This window comes from Hypoxylon fragiforme, assembly GCF_022984875.1.
Source record: "Hypoxylon fragiforme strain CBS 206.31 chromosome Unknown GGS25scaffold_5, whole genome shotgun sequence".
Lineage (NCBI taxonomy): Eukaryota > Fungi > Ascomycota > Sordariomycetes > Xylariales > Hypoxylaceae > Hypoxylon > Hypoxylon fragiforme.
The window spans coordinates 644,377-657,702 of record NW_026054760.1 but is presented as its reverse complement, the minus strand read 5'-3'; the positions used below and the strand labels follow the sequence as shown (position 1 = coordinate 657,702).

General features: G+C 49.2%; 4 protein-coding genes across 4 annotated transcripts; 3 read left to right on the top strand and 1 right to left on the bottom strand.

Annotated features, from left to right (window-relative positions):
• Positions 1–211: 211 nt before the first annotated feature.
• On the top strand, positions 212–2,303 carry GGS25DRAFT_531446 (uncharacterized protein; the record flags this gene model as incomplete). The annotated part of the gene is made up of 2 exons (XM_049265498.1): positions 212–729; positions 919–2,303. The coding sequence occupies 2 exons, from the start codon at positions 212–214 to the stop codon at positions 1,916–1,918; spliced, it is 1,518 nt and encodes a 505-aa protein (XP_049116391.1). The 3' UTR covers positions 1,919–2,303.
• Positions 2,304–2,908: 605 nt separating this feature from the next.
• Positions 2,909–4,714, top strand: GGS25DRAFT_489399 (Ebp2-domain-containing protein). Its single transcript, XM_049260897.1, has 2 exons — positions 2,909–4,010; positions 4,102–4,714. Exons 1-2 carry the CDS (start codon positions 2,999–3,001, stop codon positions 4,530–4,532), a joined length of 1,443 nt encoding a protein of 480 aa, XP_049116390.1. The 5' UTR covers positions 2,909–2,998; the 3' UTR covers positions 4,533–4,714.
• A 523-nt stretch (positions 4,715–5,237) lies between these two features.
• GGS25DRAFT_489398 (AdoMet-dependent rRNA methyltransferase spb-1) lies at positions 5,238–8,141 on the bottom strand. The gene is made up of 3 exons (XM_049260896.1): positions 7,825–8,141; positions 5,963–7,742; positions 5,238–5,906 (listed from the first exon to the last, which is right to left on the bottom strand). Exons 1-3 carry the CDS (start codon positions 7,990–7,992, stop codon positions 5,356–5,358), a joined length of 2,499 nt encoding a protein of 832 aa, XP_049116389.1. The 5' UTR covers positions 7,993–8,141; the 3' UTR covers positions 5,238–5,355.
• A 615-nt stretch (positions 8,142–8,756) lies between these two features.
• Positions 8,757–12,068, top strand: GGS25DRAFT_489397 (WD40 repeat-like protein). Its single transcript, XM_049260895.1, has one exon. It carries the CDS (start codon positions 9,234–9,236, stop codon positions 11,421–11,423), a length of 2,190 nt encoding a protein of 729 aa, XP_049116388.1. The 5' UTR covers positions 8,757–9,233; the 3' UTR covers positions 11,424–12,068.
• The last annotated feature ends 1,258 nt before the right edge of the window (positions 12,069–13,326 follow it).

Below are 13,326 nucleotides of genomic sequence, written 5' to 3'. Positions count from 1 at the left end.
CGGTTCCCGTCTGTGGATCTATGTTTATTTAATTTTCTTTCTTTTCCGTAAGCCCGCCGAAGTTTTGGTTGCGTTCAACCACTATCACATTGCTTATTCTCTACGTCAATAACCACCAATTATTCCACCACTTCTTTCATCTAACACAGCTCCTATTCGCTTTCTATCGTGAAAATTTGAACTTTCTTGAACAAGCTATCACTGAACAACCATGTCTGCCCCTTTGGGTACCATTCGAGAGGCGTTCCTACAGCCTGAACGCTCCATCAATGTGACGAAGCTACCGTTTGCCCAGCAGGAACTGCAAAGTATTCTCAATGCCTACGCCCAATATACTCGCAAGGGCCCCTTCACCATCCAGGATCTTCGAGAGGTGATTTATAGCTCGGTAGTCACCCAAGAGCAGATTCCTGTCAGCCGAGCTCTGTCCCACACCCTGTGGCCCTACAATCGAGCCCCGGTCTTCATCATCGAGGACGACGACATTGCCAAGGATATGGAATATATTCGACTCCTTACTGGTCCTCTCCGCCCAGGCGAGTACATTGCTTGTGGGGTCCAGGCAATTAGTCCTCAGAATGATCCAAGCCTTCCTCTCATGATTCCCACCACTGTCATTTCTCGAAGAATAGCTCAACTTCGATTTGCCATCAGCCGCAGAGACTACAAAATGGACTGGATTAATGAAGAAGATGGCTACCTTTGCCTCATGAAGGCCATGAATGCTCCGTAAGTTTGCTTCTCGTCATTTTTCATCTCCCTTTTGCTCCTTGCCGTCATCGCAAACCATTATTATCGTCTTTTGATTGAGATAAAATGCCTACACCTCTACCTCAATTATCGCGCGATAGATAAATCTCCCCAGCCGATTGATTTTATCCAGTTATCCCTGGCTAACCTGCAAAAAACAAATATCAGTTGGAAAGCCATTTCCATCGCACTTGGACGCAGCATCGGCGAGCTGAAGGTCCGCTTCGAATACCTCAAGTACCAGGGCGAGAACGGTGGTCTAACCCCCAATATCCTGGCGAAGCAGTACGACGAGGACCTGAAGCGCGAGAAGAAGTTCAAGAAACGCCAGGTTACCCAGGCAATCAAAAAGGCCAAGCTGGAGGCCATCATGGAGGAATGGTACCCCGGCGCCGTCCACGCTGCGGAGAACGTCCGCAAGCTCAAGGCCAAAAAGGCTATCGAGAAAGCTATCGCAAAAGCCGCGCCCAAGGAGAGCCAGCAGTCTAGCTCTAGCTCCACCGCCAAAGAGCCAAAGGGTAAAGGCATCGCGACAGAGAACGACAACCGCGCTTCCGGCTCCAAAGCCGCGAAGAGAGCCAAGAAGGCGAAGAAGCTGAAGAAGCTCTACACGACGGCCTTCTCGTCTAGCTCGGAGTCCAGCTCAAGCTCTAGCTCTAGCTCTGCCTCGTCTTCGTACGTCCAGCCCGCTCATCATCAGAGGCCCCTCGAGTTCCTCGACGTTCTCAACGCGATTTACACCGACCAGAAGAAGCTCAAGCCCGACCAGTTCTGGAGCGAGCGCGACTGCAAGATGCTCGCCATCGCGGAGGCGCGATTGCGCGCCGACAAGTGGCTCTACCTCCAGACGGAGTTCGCTAGTCTCTCTGGACGCTGGGTTGATTGGCGGGTCTTGAAGGCCAAGTTTGAGGAGGATGACGAGGACGAGGACGAAGACAGCTACGATGAAGATGAAGATGATGACTACGAGGACGAAGATGAAGAGGAAGAGGAAGAGGAAGAGGAAGAGGAAGAAGAGGAAGAAGATGAAGATGAAGACGAGGAGGATGAAGATGATGAGGAAGACGACGAAGAAGATGATGAGGAAGAGGAAGAGGAAAACGCAAATGAAGACGATGACGAAGCCAAGGAATATGACGACGACGAAGACGATATGCTTTTCGCCTAAGGAATAAGTTGATGGAAAACTACATTGTGATATCACGATATCGCGAGGCTGGTTTGGGCTGTGGTTGTAGCATGGCAGAAGTCATGATACCTCCTCCCATAACGAATAACGAAGAAGATGAATGACGAAGGATCGGATAGGCTTGCGCAAAGAATGCGCTGCATCACGGACTCAACGATGAAGTGTTTACACCGCGCCAGAGTAGGCGCTCATCGGATGTTTCCCTGTTTTTCTTTTTCCCAAATCTCATACGAGATACCCCTACACCCACGTAATTGTAACCCCCAACTTGTTTTCTCTTTTACCCCTTCTCTTTTTATGGCACACCCGCAGGCTATGACCCATAGGGAGGATAAAGAAGTTCAGAGCTGTTTCGCCCGGAAAGAAGAACGCAGTTGACCGATTCTAGTGGATGGATACGCGGATTACACTGGTCTCGAGTTATATTGCCTAGGGACTATACTGTTCCTACCGTGGGTGATGAGTGCTGAAAGGAAAGTCTATGGTTATTACGATTAGGTAGTGCTATGGTCAGCACACGTTGTTTCTAGACAACTTGGGTCAACATATGAACTATGAGTACTATCGAATCCAACGTTTAAGTCATCAATGGATATTTCCTGGTGCTTAGTAACTATTTCCCATAGGCTTTTTAGGTGACTTGGTAAGAGATCTTTGATCTTTTCGTGCCTTTGAGGTTTAGCTTTAGATAAGAATTGGGAAGTGAGGTCAATTCAACACAAGATAATGGCGTGGGTTAATATCACGTTCTACATTACAAGAGTAGAAGTGGAAAAACGAATGAGTAAGAAGCGAGAAAGGATACGATGATCTGTTGGTACCGTGTCACGTGCCACATTAGCGCAGTTGAAGGTTCCGGGCCAAGATACCTACTGTAGTACCTACGACCCACACCGCCTTCATTAGCCACGACTAATAGACCCACATAGATACCGATCCACTGGCAGAAAAAAAAGTTCTGAAGGGTCGCAACATTTCAATCGCTAGAAAAAAAAAGTTCACGTTCATCTTAAGCCAGCCAACCAATAAACCAGTATATTTTGACTTTCAACCACAACAATGGTCAAAAGTAAGCTCAAGCTCGCCCTTGCGGCAGAAAAGGGAGTCGATTTCAAGAAGTTGAAAGAAAAGAAGAAGTATAAGGAAAGAGTAAAGAAGAGTCAAGGAAAGCAAGGAAAGTCTAGTGGGGCACCCAAGCATAATAACGTCGAAGACGATGAAGATGAGGAGGATGATGATTGGGAAGGCGTCAATGAAGATGAAGAAGAAGATGCTGCTGGTGTCTCACTAATAGACAACGAGGCTGAAGAAGACGAGGACGAAGACGAGGACGAAGACGAGGACGAAGAACTTCCAATCGACTACGAAGGAGTGGATGAAAGCGACGACTCAGATTCCTCGATAGAACTCGAGAAAAAGATTGAGCGCCCAAAAAAAAACATCCTCAAAGCCAAGAATGCGCCTGCCACTAAACCTAACAAAAAACAAAAGGCGAACGTCGAGAGTGACGAAGAAGAAGAGGACGATGAGGATGAGGAAGACGAGGAGGACATACCCATGTCCGACCTAGAAGACTTGGAAGATGAAGACAAGGAAGATCTAGTCCCGCATTCCCGCCTCACCATCAACAACACTACAGCCCTTCTCGCCTCGCTAAGCCGCATAGCCATACCCACCGACAAATCAGTGCCGTTCTTGACGCACCAAACCATTGTCAGCGTGGAGCCTACGGCCGACAGCATCGAGGACATCCAGGACGACCTCAAGCGAGAACTCGCCTTCTACGCACAGAGTCTCGACGCCGCGAAGCGCGCGCGCGCCCTTCTCAAGGCCGAAGGCGTGCCGTTCTCCCGGCCCACCGACTACTTCGCCGAGATGCTCAAGGACGACGGACACATGGAGAAGGTGAAGGCGAAGCTCGTCGAGGAGGCCAGCAGCAAGAAGGCCTCCAGCGAGGCCCGCAAGCAGCGCGACCTCAAGAAATTCGGAAAGCAGGTCCAGGTCGCCAAGCTCCAGGAGCGTCAGAAGAGCAAGCGCGATACTCTCGATAAGATCAAGACCCTCAAGAGAAGTAAGTTTTTTTTCCCTTTTACCACTTACCTCCCTACCTCCCTAATCACCCTATCTATATATGTACATACATCCATACTAACAACCCCCAGAACGCCAAGAAACCGGCGGTGGCGACGTAGGCGCCAACGAAGCCGACCTCTTCGACGTCGGCATCGACAGCGAGCTGAACAAGCACGCTACCCAGCGTGCCTTCGCGCGCGGCAAGGACGGTGAGCGCACCGGCGCCCCCTCCGCCAACGCCAAGCGCCAGAAGAAGGACGACCGCTACGGCTTCGGCGGCAAGAAGCGCCACATCAAGTCCGGCGACGCCGAGAGCTCCGGCGATCTCAGCTCCTTCAACGCGAGGCGCATGAAGGCTGGTATTGGCGGTCGGGGCGGCGGCCGGGGCGGTGCTGGTGGTCGTGGCGGTGCTGGGCGCGGTGGGGCTGGTAGAGGCGGTACTCGTGGTGGCTTTGGTGGTGGAGGGAGAGGTGGCGCAAAGCCTAGGTTGGGCAAGAGTCGGAGACAGGCTGGGAACTAACTTATGTGGTAATGGGTCGGTAATACAGCTCTAGGTTGTTGGCTTTATACTCTATAGGATGTATACCTAGGTGCTTGTAGGAAAGACAGAAAAGGAAAAGGGAGAGGAAGTATGAACATGAGATACCAATCAATACATAACCCTCATATTCTATTTACCTACCACCTGATGTACGAAGTAGGAGTATGTCTACTAATGGGTAGGTCACCGAGACTTCCTCATGTATGTGTGAGCCGATACATATTCTTGTTCTCGCGTATTAAAAGCATGATGGCAAGGGCAGATACCTTACCTACCTACTTACCAGGTAGAGTCCTATCCAGTAGACATATACTCAGGTATCAGGATGACCAAATCCACAAATACTACCCAGTAAATTTTCCAACCGACCCCACATGATGCTTTCTATCGCCGACAGAGTTGGTTATATGCTAGAAGGCGTCACTTCCCTAAAACGAAAAGCGCTAACTTTACACTATGTGCGACACAATATCACGGGAGGTTTTCATCGGTCACTAGCTTCGAAACCCGGTACTGAGCTTTTCTGCCATTTTTCTTGTTTAAACCCCCCCTGAGAAATTGTTGTTGTAGTTTGTACGTACGAGCCTAGGTACCTAGTAGGTACTCATACTTCGTGGGGTAGGAGATCACATAATGCCTATACCATAAGCAATTCACCATAAAGAACAGTAGGTATTTGATGGGTAGCCAAAACAGCTTTGCATAGATATACTAATATGGATAAGAAGGTACGTAATACATAGGAGGGTATCAATCCATCCATCATCCATCATCCATATCTCCCTACACAATAAAAACCCATCTACTTCCTCTTAGCAACTCTCTTCTGCGCCCTGAGCTCCTTCTTCATCCTGGGATCGACAATCTTATACCTGCCCTTAACACCCTTCGGACGTCCCTTAATACCCTTATTCAAGCCCCTAGCCACGACCAGCTTAGCAGGCTGTCTGGGCTTTGCCTTGGACGCCTTGGAGATGAGCTTGCTGATGCTGGACGCCTTCTCCTTCTCGGTCATGCCCTCTTCGTTGGCGAGGAGGTCTGACTTCTTCTTGAGCTTCTCGAGGCGCTGGGCGGCCTTAAACTTCTTGCGGGCCTTGGCCTCGCGCACCTTCTTGATGGGCCGCGCGTTGAGGGCGCGCGTTTTTTCGATGATGGCGGCGGCGGCGGCTTTAGTGATGGGCTTTTGTGGCTTGTCGTGCTTGCCCTCGTCGTCGAGGAACCAGTCGGGGAGGCCGTCGCGGTCCCGGAACGCGTGCTTGTTGAAGCCGTCGTCTACAACGTCGTAGTTGGTCCTTTGGCCTGTGGCTAGCTGATGCGCGAGAGTCATGGCTTCGGCGGTGATGATGTCGATGTCTATTACACTTTATTAGCATATAATGAACCTTTTGAGTGCTATGTATGGTTCTTACCAAGTCTTCCATCAGGTAGGCGCTTGTCTTTATCTTCCCAGTCGTCGTCTTGGTCTTGTTTCACGACCTCGAAGCCGTTTCGAGTGTCGTCATCAGATCCAAACGACATCTCGTCCTCAGCTGCATTGGCCTTTTCCCTCTTAGCCTTTGTGGTCACCCTTGCGGGTATGGCGTCGTCAACGTCCTCCATTACCACATCCGCGTCGGGTTGAGGCTCATCGACAATTCCCGTGATATCCTTGAATATGTCCTGACTAAAGAAATTTGCGGCTCTTTTGGAAAGGCCGCCAGGTGCTGTTGGCCCAGTATCCAAATCAGTGATTAGGGGTTTAGAGGAAACTGATTCATCGTCGGAGTCATCGCTACTATCACTATCCGCTTCTAGTTCTTCCTCATCACTAGACTGCTGCTCATCGGCTGATAAGCCTTCCCATTCGCCATCTTCGTGCTCTTGCCTGGCTTTCTTCGCCCGGAACTTCGCGTCCGATATTGATTTTCGTTCCCGATACTGTTCGTACAAGCCATCAAGCTCACGGTCGAGACGGTCTTCCTCATCATCTGACTCGCCGTCCGTTTCACCTGACGATCCGATACCACTGTCTTGATCCTTTTTGACCTTTTTCTCGTTGAAAACAGCCATCTTTCCCTTAGCAATCTTATTGGCAGCACCATGCTTGTCAATCGGCTTAAGAGCAAACATAGAGTCGTAGCCAGCAGGGCCGGCTTGCTCCATACCGATATCCATGGGAGCTACCATTTGCAATTGCATCCGTATGATCTCCTTTTGCTTTTTTTCGTTGTCTTTTCGTCGCTCACGCTTCTTCTTAGAACTGTCTTTGTCTTTCAGTGCTTGCAGTTCTTCCTGGATTTTGAGTTCCTCGTCCATAGATTCGACTTCTGCAACTTCTCCGACTTCCTCGGCCTCGGCAGCTTTGGTAGTCTTCTTGGTAGGCAGTCCGAAGGCCTCACGCGCATGCAATCTCCATTTCAATAGAAGCTTGAATTCCCTGCGACCCAGTACCTTTAAGTCGGCGCAGCATATCCTAATCTCTTCATTTGTCTCCGGCATCTTGTCTAGCGCCGCAAGTGCCACATCCCCATTGCGCGGCTGCTCAAAGGAGAGTTTGTTATAGCCGCCAAGGATTGCTATAGGGTCAGCAGTCTCGACAAATTGGCTTGCGGGCAGCTCTTTAAACTGCATGTATTCATCCTCCTCATAACCTCCTCTCTTTCGCTTTTTCTGCTCCGGCTTGTAGACTTTCGCTTCATTATTTGGGGCCTGTTCTGCGAGTTCGGCAAACACAGATCGCGGGTCAAGGAACTTGGGATCAAGATGTTTAGGGGCCTTATAACCACGGCATACAACGAAGATTTCGGCAGAGACGTTTCGCGACGAAGGGGGCTTTGTCGACTCAACCTTGGTGAATAACTGGTTGAAAACCCAGAGGAGCTTGTTGTACTCTTTCGAACGAAACACCTTAGTAACAAATGTGCCACCCTCCACCAAGAATTCCGTTGCTAGTTTCATAGATTGGAGCGCCAATTCAGCTTGGTTGAAAGAGTCCTGAACCCAAGCTGTACCAACGTTGGGAGCACCATCGTGAAGCACGGTATCGGCCTTCCAGGTCTTAAGGTGCTGCCTAATTGTCGCACGACACTTATCGGTAGTGATATCGCTCTGGAAGGTGATGACCTTGGGAATAGGTTTGATCGGGGAAAGATCGACTCCGACAATAAGACTGTTGGCCGGCATGGCCTCTGCGGCGACTTGACACCATGACTATCGAGTAAGGTTAGTCGGAAACTCTTGTTATGTCGCTTGCAAATACCTAGAGGCATATATATATGTAGCTTTTACTTACTCCAGGAGCGGCGCAAAGATCGAGAAGGACCTTGCTTTTCTCGAGGAAGCCGAACTTCTTATTTAGCTGGATCAACTTGAAGGCGGCACGAGCTCGGTAGCCTTTCTCTTTGGCCAATTTATACCATTTATCCAAACGGCCTTTGCCATGTTTCTTCTGGATCGCCATGACGTTCCCAAACGATTACCTCGTCTGAATTAAACACAGCACAGAAAAGATTGATAATGTTATCATGAGTGTGTCCCACATTCAAAATGGCAGGGACTTGAGTTCTCTGCGACAAGAAATTTTTAAAAGAATTATTTCTTCGATAAGCCAGATAAGGTTATAAATGGGTCAGGAACTGCCCACTAGCCCACAAGCCTGGCAGCTTTTTTTTAGCCTGGACCTGGTACCTATGTACCTACACTAGCTGAGCCCCAGTTTTACATAATTACGTAATCAATTGATCCTCTGCAGAACTAGTACTAGGTACCTACATAATATGTACCTTATGTAGGTACAACAACTAATGGAGGAATTCACAAATTATTGATGGAAGGTATTAATTTGGATTCTTTACTACATAGTCACCACATGGAAACAACCTGGATGGGATTAATATGGGTGACATTGGGTGTACCTTCCTAGGTAGAGTCAATGTTTGCCATCAGTGTCCTTTACGGTTTACCTAAGGTACTTCATAGTATGCATTAACTTGAAGCACTGTGATTGACACGACCAAGGAATAATGGCCATTATTGATTGGCTAATTTTACAATGGCTATTACGGGATGCGGTAATAGCTTAAGACGGCAGCTGCCAAACAATGGCCACAACCCCCAGTCACTTAGAAAAATGCACAGTATTACACAGTGTAAACTTAAAACTGTCACGTCTCCACCTTAGCTTGCAATGGTAATTGGAGTTACTCCAGTGCCATTAGCCCATTTGGGATTCTCTAAGTGATTTTTTCACGTGTATCGCGTCTTTTCGTGGGCGTGTCTTTCCTTTTCTGTGGTCCACTTAACCACATTTAACCACACTTAATTACAATCCACCTTCTCTTCCATCTTCAACAACGACTGACAACCATTCCCGTCTTTCCCCGCGAGTACATATAATCTTAGTACTTCAATTGCTAAGAAAAAACCCCCCATCTAAGAAAATCTAAGCACTCTTCCAGTCCCCATTATTCTCTATTCTTTTTTTTTTACCTGTATCATACTAGATGCCCAGCGTTGATACTCTCTCGAACACCAAGTTCTGAGGGTTCAGGAGCTACATTGATACCTACGGTGGTATCTACAAGAAGATATACCCCACATCGAAAAGGTCAAAAGGGAGATATCTTCATACACCAATACCATCGTCATCGTATATCATAGGAATCGGCACTATTACGATAGACCGTAACAATACCCGAAGCTATGGAGAACACAATGTCGGATTCGCAATTCTCCTCCTCCCCACCCAGGGCCGCTCATGGCAAGGAGAGAAGGAACCCCTCTATCACTCCCAGAAAGTTTAAACGCTTCTTCACTCCCCGATCCCGCGTACCCTCTCGAGTAAGCTCGGCAAGGAAAGCTCTTCAGGATCTCGGAGCTCCGGATCTAAACCGGAAACACAATCCATATCAAACCCCGGCACCTTCCAGTCCTCTAGGTCACTTGAGTTCGTTCATAGAGGAGACAGTGGAGGAAGAGGACGAGGACGATTTCAATGATCAATTGGATGCTCAATTACCGAAGCGACGAAAATTACACCACACACCCGATTCTTCTCCATGTCGCCCAAACTTAACCACCAATCCGAGTCGTTTTAGCCTCCCATCATCTCCCTCTACCCGATCACGACTCCTCAGCCCAATGAGGTCGCTCTATTCAAGTCAAACTAATCTAGAATCAGAGTCGGATGAAAGTGAGGACGAAACGTTGCCTTCGTCAGCCGAGATCAAACGTCTGGCTCCTTTAGCCAGCCGAGGCTTCGTCGGGCAATTCGCTCAGAGAGAGCTAGGCGGAATGTCTCGAGCAGGCCTGTCATCGTTGAAGCTTCCAACTGCAGATTGGAGAATGGAGGCTGCGGACTTCCGCACAACTTCCGACGACATTCACGAATGCAACAGTCACGACAGTCCCGGCAGCCGTTGTATTCCATTCTGCGTGACCTCCTGTCATAAGGAGAGCCTCGTCGCGGTCGGAGACGAAGAAGGCCGGGTCCGTCTACTCGACACCTCTCGCAATGAACCAGATCTATTCCGTAAAATCCACATTAGTTTCCAGGCTCATACGAACGCAATTATCGACCTAGATTTCTCCGCCGATGATCTTCGTCTGGCAACCGCATCCGGTGACCAGACCGGTCGTGTTATAGATATCATGACACAGGCTCCCATCGCAAATTTGCAACACCATACGGCCTCACTGAAGCAAGTCCGTTTCCAGCCTGGTGCGGCAAACAGTAACGTTCTTGCGACGTCTTCTCGTGATGGCAGTGTTCAAATTTGGGATCTCCGCTGTACCGGCAGGCCCGTACAAAACATCCCAACTCCTGAAGACCGTCAAGTCAATCTAGCATTCCGACGGCCACAGCTCAAGGAAGGCAAAGCTGTGAACAGCCTATATCACGCCCATGCGCGCACTTCGCGTCAAGTGCAACAAGCACATGGCACAGGCCACAGTGATACGCCATCTCGTCGTGAGCTACCCAGTCGTGCCGGCGATGTGTCTGTCACTTGTCTGCAGTTCCTACCCGAAGGAAAGGAGCACCTGCTTCTCACTGCCTGCGAAGCAGATGCATGCATCAATCTGTGGGATATTCGCTCAATTCACACGTCACGCCAGAAGGTCGCTTCTGCGTTATCAACAACGGCGCCACCCCCATCCCACCAGCACTGGAGACCTTTTGGTATTTCGTCTCTAGCCTTGAGCACTGATGGCGCTCGTTTGTACTCGACGTGCAAGGACAACACGGTATATGCGTATTCGATGTCACACCTAATTCTAGGTAACGCAACCGAACTTTCCGCCCGCAATGGTTACCCTCGCCGACGTAACGCAGCGACTCATCAGGGTCTTGGCCCACTATATGGATTCAGACACCCTTCGTTCCATGCGACCAGCTTCTACGTCAAATGCGATGTACGACAGGCGCGCGACGGTCGAAGCGAAATCCTAGCTGTCGGAAGTAGTGATTCTTGCGCCGTGCTATTTCCTACCGCGGAGCGCTACTTCCGCGACGATCTCAATGGGGGAATGGGTAACCTATCCCTGGATAATTCCACCATTGCGATATCTAGACCGGACTCGTCTTCGAATGCTATATCTGGCCGATCCAGCGGTGGGCTCAGCCTTTCGAACAGACCTAAAGACGATATCCCTATCGTACGCTTGGGAGCCCCCCTGGTCCGTGCCCACGAGAGCGAGGTCGGCGCCCTGTCCTGGACGAACGAGGGCAAGCTTGTCACAGTCGGCGATGATTACATGGTCCGCCTATGGAGCGAGGATCGAGAGGAGGCTAAGGGCCTCCGCACCGGTGGCGAGTTTGGAGGTAAACGCTGGGGTTGCGGATGGGCTGAGGTCGGAGACGATTGGGACGAGGATGTCGAAGAGGAGGATTAGACGCTCCCGGAAGGCTTAGGGGTTGTGACTTGAGCAACGACGATTGATACGTGAGAAGATACCCTCGTATTGCATGGAATCGCATAGTAAGGCGTCAGGCGTTCGGACGAAAAGCAAAGCATTGAGCATTGAGCAAGCATGGAAACGCTGAGTGAGCAACGCGATTGCGACTCACATGAGCATCGAGCATTGAGCATAGGTATCCATGAGCTATATTTGGTGCTCTGGAGTTTTTTACCCGCTTTTCGATTTGCTGCTGCTGCTGCTGTTTTTTTTACTGCTGTTATTGTTGCCATCTACTTTATACCCCCCTTTTTAAGTAGTGGAATGAATGAAATAAGTTAAATAAGATATTCGCGTTTTAACGTGCTTTAATGGCTCCATCTGCGAAGGTGGTGAATGAGTGAAGTGTCTAGGTGCCTACCCAAGTATCTCAGGGGCCTGTGTGAGTATTAGTATCCGTATCGGTAAAGAGTGGTGATGTCTACATGTATGTAGTCTTGATGCGGAGCTACGTAGGTGCTATGTAGGTGCACAGGTCTGTAGGAGGTAAAGGTAAAGGCAGGTCAGACGCTGTAGTGTACTGCGTTGATAGGTAGGTCTCTGGCTTCCTATTTACCTACCTAGTCAAACCCTTTGCTCTCGTGTCTCTGGTATGTGTAGGCAGGTAGGCAGGTAGGTAGGTGTCTAAGGCTACTCCATCGAGCTACAGGCGATGTGTGTCTTGGTCTTGCAAACGAGTGACCAAGATGAGATGGGCTACTATAGGTATGGCTGTATACTTGGTGTTGGGGGGCCTAGTGCTAAGGTATATGGTCGTGCTGGAGGCATAAAGGTACTGGAGGTAGGTATGCATGCATGCATGAGTGTGTGGCCCCTGTGTTCCAGCCGGTAGGTACGTATAAGAGGATTTTGATACTGTTCAAGCATCTGTCGATGATCAATCATATGGGGGATGGTGCTATATAGAGAAGGCTTCGGTAGAAGCAGGGCGACGTAGGGCTTGGTGGTTTCTACCTATCAGGTAGGTACTATCCACCACGTATTATTTACTGGACTTGGTTGGTTGTTACAGACCTAGGTAGGTGCCTATGTAGGTATCTTGGCGTTTGGGGATTGGTTTATACAGCTGTGGATAGGTGGTTCCTGAAAGGTCTCTCTGGGTTTGTGCATAGGTTTATAGGGGCCTGGAATTGATGGAGCGTACGGCACATACTCTTCAGTTCTTCTACACACCTAGTGGCGGTGATATTCGATGTATCTGAGAGTGTACGCTTTCTAGATGAAGAAAAGCTACCTAACCTAGGTATATGCACTTACTTATTATCTACCTACTATGCAATCTAGTAAACTAACATATGTAGCGATCTTGAAGAAGACAGACGAATTGCAATCGAGGTGGGTCGATGGGGTTTCGGTGAGTCTTGGATTTCTTATTCGATCTGATATAGTTCTTTTCTTATTATTGGTTTGCTACGTAGGTAGCTACCTATCTAGGGGGATGTAGGGGGGCATGGAACTATGGAGGTATGGAGGTAGCTAGGTAGGTAGGGCTGCATATGTGTACGTGGTGGTTATGAGCTAACTACTGGGAAGACGGGTTATCTATCACGATATTGCAGCTGTCGAATCAAGACGGTGCTTCAGCGTTTTTCTTCCCTTCGCTGTATATAGGTTGGTAGGTGTGTGCTAGATGTCTTACCAACAGATTGTCCTTGGTAAATATCTAGTTACCTCTCCTAGATATACACATGTGGATATGGGCAAATCTGTAGGCAGGCTCTGAGCGACATCGTACCTACCTATATCAAACTACCAACCCTTCGTACATCACCGATACACAGGCATGCATGCATTCATTCATCAAAGAGTTGGCTGGGGGCTTCGACGGGGAAGCACAGTT